The 13,784-nt window shown below is 41.6% G+C and overlaps 1 protein-coding gene across 1 annotated transcript; it reads right to left on the minus strand.

The window, feature by feature from the left end:
- Window positions 1-3,884: 3,884 nt before the first annotated feature.
- On the minus strand, window positions 3,885-9,194 carry Pan3 (Poly(A) specific ribonuclease subunit PAN3). Its single transcript, XM_076793158.1, has 9 exons — window positions 8,999-9,194; window positions 7,712-7,945; window positions 7,185-7,442; window positions 6,723-7,098; window positions 6,521-6,637; window positions 5,892-6,131; window positions 5,441-5,723; window positions 4,766-5,120; window positions 3,885-4,625 (listed from the first exon to the last, which is right to left on the minus strand). Exons 2-9 carry the CDS (start codon window positions 7,787-7,789, stop codon window positions 4,509-4,511), a joined length of 1,824 nt encoding a protein of 607 aa, XP_076649273.1. The 5' UTR covers window positions 7,790-7,945; window positions 8,999-9,194; the 3' UTR covers window positions 3,885-4,508.
- Between the last annotated feature and the right edge of the window lie 4,590 nt (window positions 9,195-13,784).

Below are 13,784 nucleotides of genomic sequence, written 5' to 3' on the forward strand. Positions count from 1 at the left end.
ACACGGCGCGGAAATTCCGTCGTGTTATCTTAAAGACTATAACGCGGTGTAATATACCTCGCGCCTCCTACGGGGACTGCATTACCACCATGGCTACGTAAATTCGCCACGGCCCACATACATTACCCGACAACTTGTCTTCCCCGTATCTAACGGACAATTAATCACCGTAACGCGGCGATTAAACTCCGACTCCGAGTATGCTGGAATATCGATTCAAACGAATCGGATGCAAAACATGGTTGTACGACGACGGAGGGGGGAGGGGAGGAACTGTATTGTTCACCCCGCCACAAACACACGCCAAACATCCATCACACCGATGGAGATGTCTCTCTGTATCGAGTACTCCCCTACCTCCCACCATCAGCATTTTAACTCGGCCTGGCTACTCGCAGTGTCTCTCATCTTAGATACCCGGCGAGATCGAAATACTCATGCAAATTGCTGTATCCTTCGCGGTATAATCTACTGTCCAAGAGAGGGCCGCCCCGAGTTCTGTGTTACTCCTATTTTCCCTCCATAACGTCGCATTCGCGACCCTAGCACTTTGTAACGCCAATGATAACTGCATCTGGTCGTTTCGTGACGTTATGGGGGGAAAAGTGCATCTTCGTCCACAGTCTCTACTAGCTCTGCTGTTTTGGAACTCTCCGTAGAACATTATTTTACAATAGGACGGTTCCAAAGCATAAACTACAGTCTATTCGTCGAAAGAAGTCCACTCTGCCGCGCGTTGCTCCTATTTTCCCTCCGTAGCGTCGCGTTCCCGGCCCTGCCGCTTCGTCGCGCGAATCATCAGCCAATGGGGACCACGATGAGATAGCTTCCCCTTCTCCCGAACGTTTTGCGGTGTCTCGCGACCTTATGAAAGAAAAAGTGACAAAAATATAAACACAGTAGTCGTCCCCGATGAAACTGACTCTCCGAGGACCGTCTTTTTCATTAGGGGGGTCATTACCTTGAGTCAGGCAGCGTTGGCCAGAGTCGAGATAACCGTTACGACGAAATTCCGTTAACGAACACCGGCGTTGACGGCGGGTCGCTTCGATTCGGTCCACATTCCCGATAAGTGTATACTAGTAAACATTTTTTGCCAGCGAATACCACGACATCCCGAATGTGGCCGACGGAGGTAAAGGAGGAGGCCCCGACCAGATTAACGAGGTGGCTCGCTGGCCATATACATTCTACGCCATATATTGCGCGGGCACGTTTCACTGGTAGCCCGTTTTTCTCGGAACGCATAGAAGAAGCTAGACCTTCTTCCTCCACGGAGCTCGGGTCATATACATTCGCTGGTTCCCTTAATTGCCTGCTAGAAGTGGTTTCTCGCTCCGGGGATACGCGTACCGGTCTCTTTCTGGCGCGGACCACGACCCTCAATGGCCCACAATGGTCCCGACCAGTGACACATAGCCAAAAAGTCAACCTTCCCATACCCAGCGACCAGGGCAAGGGACCCATTTACTGTGGGGGTACCAATTACAGTGCCTACATTAATTATACTCACTTTTGAAGCATAACGAATATTACAAAAGAGATATTACATTTTCTTCAATAAAATCAGTTAATATATATGAGATATATCAATTTTTTAATGTTCATTATGTAATTAACACGTTCGTAGCCGCGTCACCCATATGTGGGTGACGGAATTATTTGTGCAGGTTTTAAAATGAATTTTTGCGTTGACATATTCATTGTACTAAACTTGATTAGGATCTGAAACATGCAAGAAAGTTGGAGGATTACTCAGTATCATACATTTAATTTTTTGCAATTTTTGTTTCATCATGTACCTTACTTCGATTTTATGGAATTTTTGGGGTTTCTAGTTGGGCGTTCAAAGTGTTAATATAGAAACAGTAATTGGGTCCCTTGCCCTACCAGCCAGCAATTATTTCATAATTTTTTCAAGTCTTTTGGAGGTCTACTGGCTAAGAATTTTTCGGATTTCATTTTAAAAGTTATTTTAGAAGTACAATGCATACCGCATTAAGCGTAATTTTCTAGCTCTAGTTTATCGACGATGTCTCTTGTAGTTCAACGATTATGGCAAAATGTGACTAAACGTTTCAGAGCCGTTTTGCGCGACCTTCCGTCGCGGAATCCTGTTCCACGATCGTGGGACGATCCAATGAAAAATCGCTTGCGCAAAGGTTCGCTGCACCGCGCGGCGTTCGATGTTTCTTCACGACCGGCTGAACTGGATTTAAAGCAAACAGGATCTCGCGATCCTGTTACAGTCGTGCCCCGAGAATTTTCGATTGCGCTCGGACTATGCCCGTTTGTTTAGGCTATCAACCAGCGGCGACAGCGGTGTGTTGTAATCTGTCCAGGTGAAGGCTACCACATTTTAGGGAAGACAATCTTTCCCTTAGCATCTGAAACGACCATTTTAGATTTTGTATCTATCCAAGACACACGTTACTCTATTATGCAAAATGAATTTTTCCTGTGACCAAAGTAATTCTATGCGAGATTTATTACTATCATACATTGCTGTGTCACTGTCCAGCACCAATATTGCGTTTCAAAAACTAATTTTTCACCGTGATGCTCAATTTTTTCTCCAAAAATCAGGTAACTCAAAAGTTAAGGGTCGCGCAGAAGAACGAGTTCCGGCTTAAAAATCTCTAAAAATCGTCTGCTTATCGATACGCAAGAAATACGTTTTGATCAGTAACGAAAATTGAAAATATCGTTCGCTTGACGTCTCTGGGTTAGCGGGTTGATGTCGAATAAAATGAAGACTTACACGCGATCATGGTACGTGTACACGGTTGATACGTGCCCGGGGAGTGATTGTCAGAAGTGACATAGCGCGGGGGAGTAAATCACGTCGGCATTAAGACAATTAGGCGGAGAACTGCCAGCGGTCGGTCGACGTGTGTCTTGGATAGAAACAGATGTCTGATATGCCTTTTATTTCGACTGGACGGTTCGAGAGCCGCACGTGTATACATATATATTATGTTAAACACTTATTCGATCCGGTAGAACGCACGTAGGATAGATGCATGGGCGTCGATACGGGGCATTAAGAACGTGACGGATATCGTGCCTCGGTATATACGATCATGTGTTTGCCTGTCAATGGGAATACTCCCTTAAGACTGACATATGGCTTGGAACTCGATACGGAAGTAACTTTATTGGACAGTGGACATTTTTCTATTCTATTCACTCTCGGTGTTGCTCGTCGGTTTTTTAAAACATTTCTAACGATATCTTATCTGACACTACTGGTCTTCTTATTGCACCCGATTGCACAGCTTTCGATTAAAATGGTCAAAATGTACCCGGGTTCCACCATCCAAGTGTTAATAGAATTTTCAATAATTACGCTGTACCAAAAAGATGCTTAAAAATCATCTTTATTAATATCGAACGAAATCTACGTGATCGGAGATATATCTGCTGTTGAAGGATCTTCTAAAAAATCCTCAGCCATAGACCGTAGACTTTAAAAAAGATAATAAATAAAGGAATGGAATGGTTTGAATATTGGTTGTACGGATTTACGTAAACGTCCTGTGATTGCGGTTGTGTGGCAGAAATGTTAGCGACGACCATGTGTACGAGGGAGTGCGTGTGTGTGTGCAAAAGACCGTGATGTGGTCGTGCAATTGTGCGAAGGAAATGAGATCAAGTTTGACTGATTGCGGACAGCAGTTGAAGAGAGGTGGAGAGCAGCAGGGAATGTAGATAGGACAGTTCAAGAACCGAATCTACAGATCGGTAACTGGATATACTGGAACAGATCAAGTACAAGATTTAATAAAAGAAAACTATAGAAGGAAGAACAGTGTTACGAATTCATGGGTGTACACCGAGGATTGTTGATGGAACGTTTCCGTTTTGAATAAGTACAGCGTCGATTAAGATTGCTTTCAAAAATAAACATTTATTTCAAAATTAATGCTTACCAGCTGTATCCTAAAAACTAAGATCTATTCTATACACCGACTGTGTTTTAGGTGTTCTTCTTAAGACCTCTTAAGAATCCATTGCATTATTAAGTTGTGTACAATTTTGTTTTCTCCTTACTCTGTTGTCTCTTGTGTAGTACCGTAATAGCGTCCGCAGCAGAAATTCGACCGCATCATCTTCTTTTATTTTTTCGTTCCCGATTCACAATCATCACAACATATGATCACCTTGCACACATATGTTACATTCGAATGGCAGTTACCAGAATGCGTTTCGCATGTTTATCTAATGATTCGAAACATGCTCGCACACTGGATCACCTACTATTTTATTTTTTCTTCATGGTTTTTCTCCGTTTTTTTAATATATATATACATATATATATATGTATATATATATATATATATACTTATCACCGAACTCAAGTCCCGGACCACATCTCTCACTCTTCTATGTCTTGATAAAGTTTAAAATGATAGTACCGCTAAGTGGTGATATCACATTTATGGTTCGGAGTATGTACTGTCTGGTCGGCATGACGAAAAACGAATTGAAAAGGATGCGACGCAGACCTAGACAGAGTCCTTTGTAGATTGTACCAGCTCTCCAAACGAGGTTTCCAAGCATTGCCGCAACTCGGCGTAACTTACTACTAATACACTTTGTTCGTCTCGTGACATTAAACATATCTACAACATCAGACAACAAAGTCAGATATACATACACACTTAGTAATAAATGTAAAAAGAAATTGTTTCGTAAAGAATTTCCTCATTCATAAAATAAATACGTGCTTAAGAAGGGAAAGATAATTTCGAAGGAAGCATACCTTGTCCTGAGACCCTGAATCCAACTTATTTAAACAAAATACGACATGTGCCATGTCCAACCACGGTCTTCCATCAGCCAGTACCTGATGGAACACATAGTCCCTGAACAATTTGAGCATGTACCGGTCGCCCGTCTCTGCCCATGTGGGTTCCATGTTAAGCTCTGGTCTTTCGTTGATGGTGGCCAGCTTTACAAGTAATTTAAATAACCGGCCGTTCTCAAGCTCCTTGGCCAGCTCATTTTCGAGCACGTCGGATCGCAGCAGAGCCGCGTCCAGCTGCGTATAAAATCGGGCTCCTATCATTGGCATGAGATCCGTCACGCTTCTTCGTGCTTGATTGGAAAGTAGATACCTGAAGCAACAGATTTTCATTTCTGTATGGATAAAAGGAAACCATACTGTGAATCAAAACCATATTTTTACATCCGGGCTTCCTCGAAATAATTTTATAGAAAAATGTAACGCATAAAAAGTTGTCCCTTCAGCTAGACACTCGGATTATAAGGCAACTTTTGAAAATATTCTAAATCGGATGAAAGCTATAGCGGTAGTAGTGACATCTTCTGAAAAGAGCTTATTGCGGACGATGATTCTGACCGAATGAAAAATATTTATAAAAATGCTATCATCCCGAAAGAAGGTTTCATAACAATACTGTGCACGTATACGAACAGAATGAGATTTCGAAGATCCGTGGAGTAGGAACGTGCGACGAGCTCGAGGGAGGCTTGCATGTTGTCGCGATGGACGGCAAGGAGGCTACGACACGCTAAAGCCAACACCAGCTTCCCTAGGGCGATTAAATCCTCTTGCTGATAATGTGGAATAAGTGAGAGTGGATTTGCCGCGTTCCCATCGAATGTGACTACGTCTGGTATAGCAACGCAACTTAGACGAAGTCTTGTCCGCGACGTGAGCAACACTTTCGTGGGATCCAAACATCTGTATGCCAAACCTGCAAACAGAATTTCCATGGTTGGAGAATTAACTGAATGTTAATACATTGCATACGGATAAAAATATACAGTAATATTTAAGAATTTATAAATGTGAATTAAAAACATGCTTGTAAAACGCTGTATTTGATGAATCAAAAAATCAATATTTTTATCATTGTACAAACCAGCAGCATGTATAACACGCAGCGCGGCAGTCAGTTGGATAATGTAACTCCAGATCACACTTTCGGGTAACATACTACTATGTTGCTGTCTGAGAATCGTGTTTTTCGTATGACTATATGGTCGAGGAGCGTTTGGATCCGAGGAGAACGGGTCCGTGTAACCGTTTAATTCGGTCGCTGAGAAATGTTTGTTTAACAGCGTCTCGGAGCCGGGATGGTAGTCGTAAACGAATACCATGGCTGAAATGACAAAAATGCTTTATAAAGGTCCATCTAACGTGCTTTTTAACCCTGCAATGGGACACTGAGTTCTCTCAGATCCCAGCAAAATTTTCTTTATACTTTTTGGACTGCATTTCAATTAACGCTAGGTTTACGGAGCGCTAAAAGTGACTGTTTTACATTACTTTATCAAAATTACAAGAATGTCCAAATTTTTACATTCAAAGAAACAAATTCGATCTCAATAATCGTACATTAAAAATAACAGAACCGTACACCTAGCGTTAAATCTTGTGGTAACGAGCTACAGGGAAACTTCTAACAGAATTTTTCGAAAGATCTCACTGTGACGATCCGCAGTGCGAAAAAACAGTGTGTCTTTGCAGGGCTAAGGTATATATACAAACAATGGTCGCCGAAGGCCTTGGTAGTAAAGACTTCTCTCAATTGCACCAAATTGGTGTGCGATAATCGTTTCCACATATCTACCAGCACCATGCACTTCGTGTTGGCAAGTCTGAAATCTAACAACAAATGAAATGCTTACTTTCGCTACCACTTAGTCAGATTTCGTTCGATCGGTTTACGCGGATAGCTGAAGACGCTCACCATGTATACGACGTAAACAGTATCGTGTACCACTTTTGATGCTGGTAGCTTTGTACGTTGAAGTTTGGTATCCGAGCATCGTCGAGGCAGGTTTATGAATCTGTTCTAACGGGCACAATTCATGGTAGCTGTCTACCTCGTCTGGCAAGTCGGGGAATCGTACTATGTCGGGTTGTGCTAACGTTAACGCATTCTTTTGGAGAATGTCCATCCGTAAGCTCTCGCTGATAAAGAAACTAGGGGCTGCTTGGGGCGGTGGAGTCGAGGGAGCAGACGAGCTATTAGACGATGGAGTTTTTGCTGGTTTTACAGGTTGAAGATGCGCTGGTGTGCCTGGATAGATGAATCCTATCTGACCCGCTCCTACGGTACCAATCTGCCGACAGAAATCGCCCTTAACATCGTTGAACACGATCGAAGATTGAAATAAAAGATATGTGAATTTTTGTTCTCATTCCTTACAGTCTCGGTTCCTTCATCGGCTCCAACAGCATCGGTCGCAACATTCCCAAGGTAAAAGTAAGTAGTACCGCCCACATTCTCTTGAGAATGGTAAGAATTATTAAAAAGATTAGGGGAACTGCTGTTGCTACTAGTGAGCCCCCTTCCTGGTACAAATTCTGGACTGGCAGTTACTTTTTTCTGTGAATCCAGAGAAAGGTTCGACAAATGTTTTGTAACGGCGGTGGTACTTAGAGTTACCCCTGGACTTTGACGATTCTATTGAAAAGCACAAATAATGAGAAGACTATAAACATGTGTATGCATGGTTCTTAAGAGTAGTGAGAAAACAGCAAAGTTATAAAGGAGGCAAATTCATAAATAAAAGCGTATTGTACTATTACATACTATTTCCCTAACAGTTTGTATAAACGTATATACACGATGTTCATTGAAAAATATATTTAATGCTAGATCTAGTTAGACAATGGAAAACTTTTACTAAGGTTTGACTCTCCTCAAATAAATTGCTGATGGGTGTACACTACCATGTAGGTAGCAAGCTTGGACTCCAGTGGAACGCCGTTTGTTTGAGGAGTGTATGCAACAAACATTGATGGGTCCATCTCTCCTTCAACCACTGCATTTACTGCTATCGCACTGAACCCTCACTTCTACTCTGTTTATATCGCTCCCAGATCCTGAACAACGATAGTCTTTAACCACCACTCTCTGGGCCTCCTATTGTACAGACGTACAACTCGACAACAACCACCAAGGTTCTGCAACATATCTCACAAACATATGAGTGAAAATATGAAAGAAATCATTTCAGGTATATCAGATAGCAAGCTACGTGAACTATAATATCAAGGTGTAAATACACTAACAAGTAAATTCTGACATTTTTTGAGAGAGCGACTCAGGACAATTGCTCTCAGAGGGCAAAACAATACAATAGTATTATTTGCAAACAAGCGTACACGCTTCTGCTAGTGTCTATCGCAAAAAATGTCACGAGTCGCTAGTATATTCGCACCTTTATTTATTCTCTGTAGTAAGAGAAAATATTTTGGAGTGAAACACAAACAATCGCATATAATTATACTACGAATAAATAATCAATTACTTCTATTCGTTTAATAAAAGATAAGTTAAATAGAGACAATATTGTTTACAGAAGCCGTGCGGATTGACCATCGCGCTTAAATCTATATTACGATTTGCGTATCACAAAACGATTGAAAAAAAGACTGTAATAAAATGTACCGCTCGTTTCAGAGGAAGGGGGGAAGACGACGCGTACGGCCGTGTAAATGCGTCGGATAAGACAAACCGTGGACGCTGAATGAAATTTCGTCGGCAAACGGGCGACGATTTAGTGAAAAACACCGCGGAAAAAAGCGGGAGAAAAAACGAGGAGCGAGAGCTGGCGGAGTAACACGCTATATCAATGGCAGCTGATTTTGACAATACAGCCCCCGAAAGACGCACAAGATATAACCTTGGCTGCAGGTTACTGGCGATGGGGAAAACGAGCACCGTGACCGCGAATCCGAGCACAATTCGATAGAGAGAGAGAGATAGAGAGAGAGAGACGGGACGAGCTCGTCAAAATACGTGTACGCGTGCGAAGAAACGCGTACTACGAGGTATACGCCGCGTTAACATAACCATTTAGGCTGTCACTGATGTCGCGTCGGTGTACGGGCGCCAAAATTCCGATCGCCACGATACGGTCCCGATCGGACACGGTGTAAGTACGCGCGAACCAAACAACGAGATAAAAGGGCAACGCGAGCTGATTAGAACGCCGATTTTAATAGCTGTCTGACCGTGTTATAACATGTTTCCGTCCGGCGGACAAAGGAGAAAGCAGAACCAATCCGATCTTGTATGTTTATGGTGTTCTCCCTTTGCTTCGGCCTCGTATTTTTCTCTTTCTCCTTCTCTCCCTTCCGCCCTCCTATTCATGTCCTTCGATCGGAGCAGCTGTCTCTCGACCACGGTGTAAATCTACACCAGAGGCGAAACTTGTGTCGTAAACGTACGTGCACTTTTCAAAACGAACTATTCTATTTGTTAGAAAAAGTTTTCAAAATAGTGTACTATTTGAAAGATTCTGAAAATAGTGAGAATTTTATTTGAAATACTTTTCTCTTATTCCTAACGATCAAATATTTTTTCAGAAAATATTAATCTACAGGGTGTATAGAAAAATAAGTGGATCCTACACCTCTGGATTGATGATGATTTGTAAATAGATCGACCTTGATTTTCAAGGTCAAACTTCTTTGCATTGCATAATGTAGTACTCGTAACGAGGAACAAATGTCTCAAAGGAACCGTAATTCGCAAATGAACCGTTCTCTCGAAAAACGGCTTTTATATTTTTAAATATGCAAAATTCTGAAGTTACATTCACAATACACTACTTACGGGCGCATACGCACAAGAAATTGATTTTTGAAGAACAGGAGTTTCGCCTCTATTGAATATTCTATGTCCACGGCTTGTCTCCAAGCGCGAAACTTGCGTACTCGTACTTTTTACAGAGAGGATATGAGAGTGTTCACGCCCGGGGTTTCGGTGTCTCGGTACAGTGCTGCCCCCTAGTTTAATTTTTAGCCTGGATCAGACCCTACATCACCTTTAGCCTGGATCAGACCCTACATCACCTTTAGCCTGGATCAGAACCTATATCATCTTTAGCCTACAGTTATATCTATTGAGGCTTTCTAAGGAAGTCCTAAGGGAAGAAATTTCCCAACGTTTCGCAAGCATTACAGATAGCATTACAGAGTAGCAGTCTGTCTTCTAAGCCCCTGATGAAGCCAGCTGCAATGCTTGCGAAACGTTGGAAAATTTCTTCCTTTAGGACACGGCTTACACCCGAAAGCCTCAACAGACATAACTGTATAATACCGGGCCGTGAAAGTCTCAAATCTCTGGTCTTTAGCCTAGATCAGAACTACATCGTCTCAACACAGACGAGGTATAGGAGTAGATCAATCACCACATGGCGCCACAATAGCTTAGCATTTTATTTGCGTTTGAAAAATTAATATTTCAATGCTTTCCCGTTGAAATTTTTTCATTTTTCGCAGCTCAAACGAAAGCTGGGAGAATGCGCTTTATAGATAGAAGGGCTGTGGTTTGAAAATAATTACGAAATCAAAGTTGTTCCCCATGACAAACTCGGTACGATTTCATTAAATTTTTAATGAATGTGCATGTTTCCTATTGCAGTTCTCACTACAACACACGCTATTCGATACTCGGAAACACATCAGATATTAGATATAAACCTGGCGAATAAAATATTCAAACATTTTATGGATATATGTTGCGATTGAAAGACAGGAATTATCGGTATTTGTTTTACAGTGTTTACAGAGGAAGAGATTGAATTATCTGGATGAACGTACTCAAACCCAGGTAATATTAACAGATATCCGACCCTTCCGGTTCAAGGAACTAGGACATGTTCGTAGACCATTTGTACATAGTAATCCTCTTCCACTACAATTCAGCTATTATCAACGCAATCGAACAATTACGTGCACGTAATTTCTCATGAGTTTCAGTATTCTCGCAAAGTATAGCCGAGCGACGTTACGCCATCCTGTCGAACGTATGTGTTTTCACATATGAACTTGTAATTTTTTTACGATTCTCGGGATTCTAACCGACACTTATTCGCCCACACGATGATGTGTACAGAACGAAACGGTATTACATGAAAATAGTTAGGTAAACGGTTTACAAAAGCGCTATAGAAAATTATTTGTAAGATCTGAAATTTTAAATCCTACCAGGACATCCAATCAGGGCTCGAAACGGTTCGAAAACTGATTGAAACTTGAACCTGCAGTCTGACTCGCACTGAAATCATTCCGTCGCAGTATTGTTGCCATCGTCATCGCATTCTAATATCCTACGCAACCAAAGACAGCTTCGTCAACATCTTGTTCTTCCACGTTTTCAACAAAATGTCTACAAAACGGCAGTTCAATTAACAGAACATCGGCTATTGCAGCATCCGGACAATGGGGGTGCAGATGCTCTACCCCAAGGGTTCCAAGACCCGAAATCAATACTAACAGTCCTCAAACCCCGGCAGCCACCTAAACGGTTTCAATTCCGATTGCGGATTTTTATGTAAAAACTTTGTGAATTAATCGCAAGATACAGGGGCTATATAGACATCTCTCATTTTAACAATTTTAATGGGTTCTGGATAAACACGACAATATCTTTAAACACTGTCAACATTTCCTCCGTGTTGTGTTTGATGTATCCGTTTTTATCATAAATCATCATCATTCACCGTAGCCTCGCCTGTATAAATAGTCCCACAAATCAGTAAGATCGATCAATTGTCAAACAGAGACGCCACGAAACCGTAAAGCAAGCTGTTCTCAACCGTTACAATTTTCTGACTGCGTTTGCATAATCCCTATCACTGAAACGATGAGATTTTTCATTATCACTAAATAATATAGTTATCCAATAATCCCAGTTTGAACGACGCATGCGTTTGTCGGCTGTTCGACCGTGCAGCAGAGACGAGTCGGACGCATGATCCAAAACGGAAAAAGCGCAGTATGTACTCGGTTTGCCGGCAACACGGTTCGTCTGACGGAAACCGCGAGGCTTCGTGTCAGTGTCGTCAAAAACGTCTTCGTTTCGTCTTCGTTCACGTGATTCGAGCCGCCCAGGTTGCAGTTTATTGTCACGGGACAATAATTTCCTCTTGGTATGCGGTGCACCAGTCGCATCATCATCGTCAGACCCTGAAGAATAAATGGCGAGCTGCCTCGACGTAAACACGCTGCCAGTCGATAGATGATTCGCCACCGAAATACAGAACACGGCAGCGATGATCTTCGGAGAGCTGTGCAACGCAATCCTACATCAGAGCTTGCACATCGTAACCTGTCGTTGAAAGGGGTGTACGTTGTTTTCATTCACGAGCAGTGACTTTTATTCGAGGTTCGAGCGGTCTGTCAATTAAGGGCCCGGTCTTCGTAGATTCGCGATAAGGTAGAGTGCCTACATTACCGTCAAAAAATGGTTTTACGTGTCTCAAGTTTTCGTCCTTATATAAGAATATTTTGTCGCTGGTAAAGGGCTCATTCGAAAGAGGAAGGTTCAATCTAGCGCGCGCTGGTCAGAAGCTGCCGAGATTATGCTGACATTTGGGGAGATAAGCGTTATAAGTAGGCCAAAAATTGACGATGCGCATGCCGCGGAATCCAAGCATTTTTACGCCATTGGATGAGTTTTCTGAATGAAATCGAGAGTAGCGCGCGCTAGGAAATATCTCCAGCTACAAATTGAGCTATATTTTGTCTTGATTCTCTGCGAAATAAAGCGAAAAACTTGAAGCACGTCAGAATTCATAATGTCGATAATACAGAGCATAAAATGTGACAGGTTTTGTCACAGACTTCAGACTCGTCGGATCAAGACCAAGACGGATCTTAAGTCTGTGAATGGAAATTATTAATTAAAAAGTCACGTGACTGTCCCGGGCCCTTAAATGACGACAAACTTCACTTTGAATAATGGAAGTTCTCTCGGGATTTTTGACGATCGTGCTTTATCCAGGTGTCTGACCAAGATTCTTCATCTTGGAAAAAGCTAGTCCCGAAAATGTAATTTCAATTTTCAATTTGATGTCAAACTTTTTAATGAATAGACTAAGGGACCCAATTACTGCGGGGGTACCAATTACTGTGTCTATATTAATTATATTTATTTTTAAAGCTTAACGATTAGTACAAAAGGGATATTAAACTTTTTCGCAGTTATTGTATACAGTCTGTTTCCTCTCTTTTTCTTTTTTTTTTTTTAAATTGAACCATCTCAAAATAATTTTATCCTGTCTTGGTTCCTTCGAAGTCATCGACGTTTCTCAATATTTTATAACGATTTGCCAACCGAGAATTGGCTCCAACGCTCTAATGAAACAGGCTGTATGTTACATATCTCTTTATAAAATAAGTATTATAAGTGAATTGTTGAACAATTATCGATCGGTGTAGAGTTAAGTTTAGCTCTTAGCTTATTAAGTTAAGCTCGGAGGGCTTGAACTGATATTACCAGGTTAATCGCAGGATGTAGTTGTTGGCAATGAGGTGACGATTAACCTGGGATTCAGTGGGCAATAAACGCTCTCGCGTCAGGCGAGATTCGTTTGCTATACAATCATCGTCTGCCAATTGAAATTCCCGATTCTTCATATTTATTTTTGATATAAATTGTGACACCATTTAAGCCTTTTTTAAAAACAGTGTTTTCGGAATTTTCTACTTGAATTTTTTCGGGTGAAGTTTTAAATAATTCAATTTTTCTGAACGAGGTAATAAAATGCCGCAGAGAGTCCGCGAAAGCGATTCGAAATAACAAGTGTTGCCATAGCAACGCGATAGAGTCGGCCATTCATTTCGCACCAAATCAGCACACTGCAATACTTACTTTCGATTTTTAATAACAGCTCAGTCTGTCAACCTACCAGTACATTAATAGACTCAAGAATCGTTAAAAATTGATTAGTTGGATAAAATATAACGAGGGATTATTTCGAATATAGGGTAGTTTATTTGAAATTGTGAG

Source organism: Halictus rubicundus, chromosome 9, assembly GCF_050948215.1.
Source record: "Halictus rubicundus isolate RS-2024b chromosome 9, iyHalRubi1_principal, whole genome shotgun sequence".
Taxonomy (NCBI): domain Eukaryota; kingdom Metazoa; phylum Arthropoda; class Insecta; order Hymenoptera; family Halictidae; genus Halictus; species Halictus rubicundus.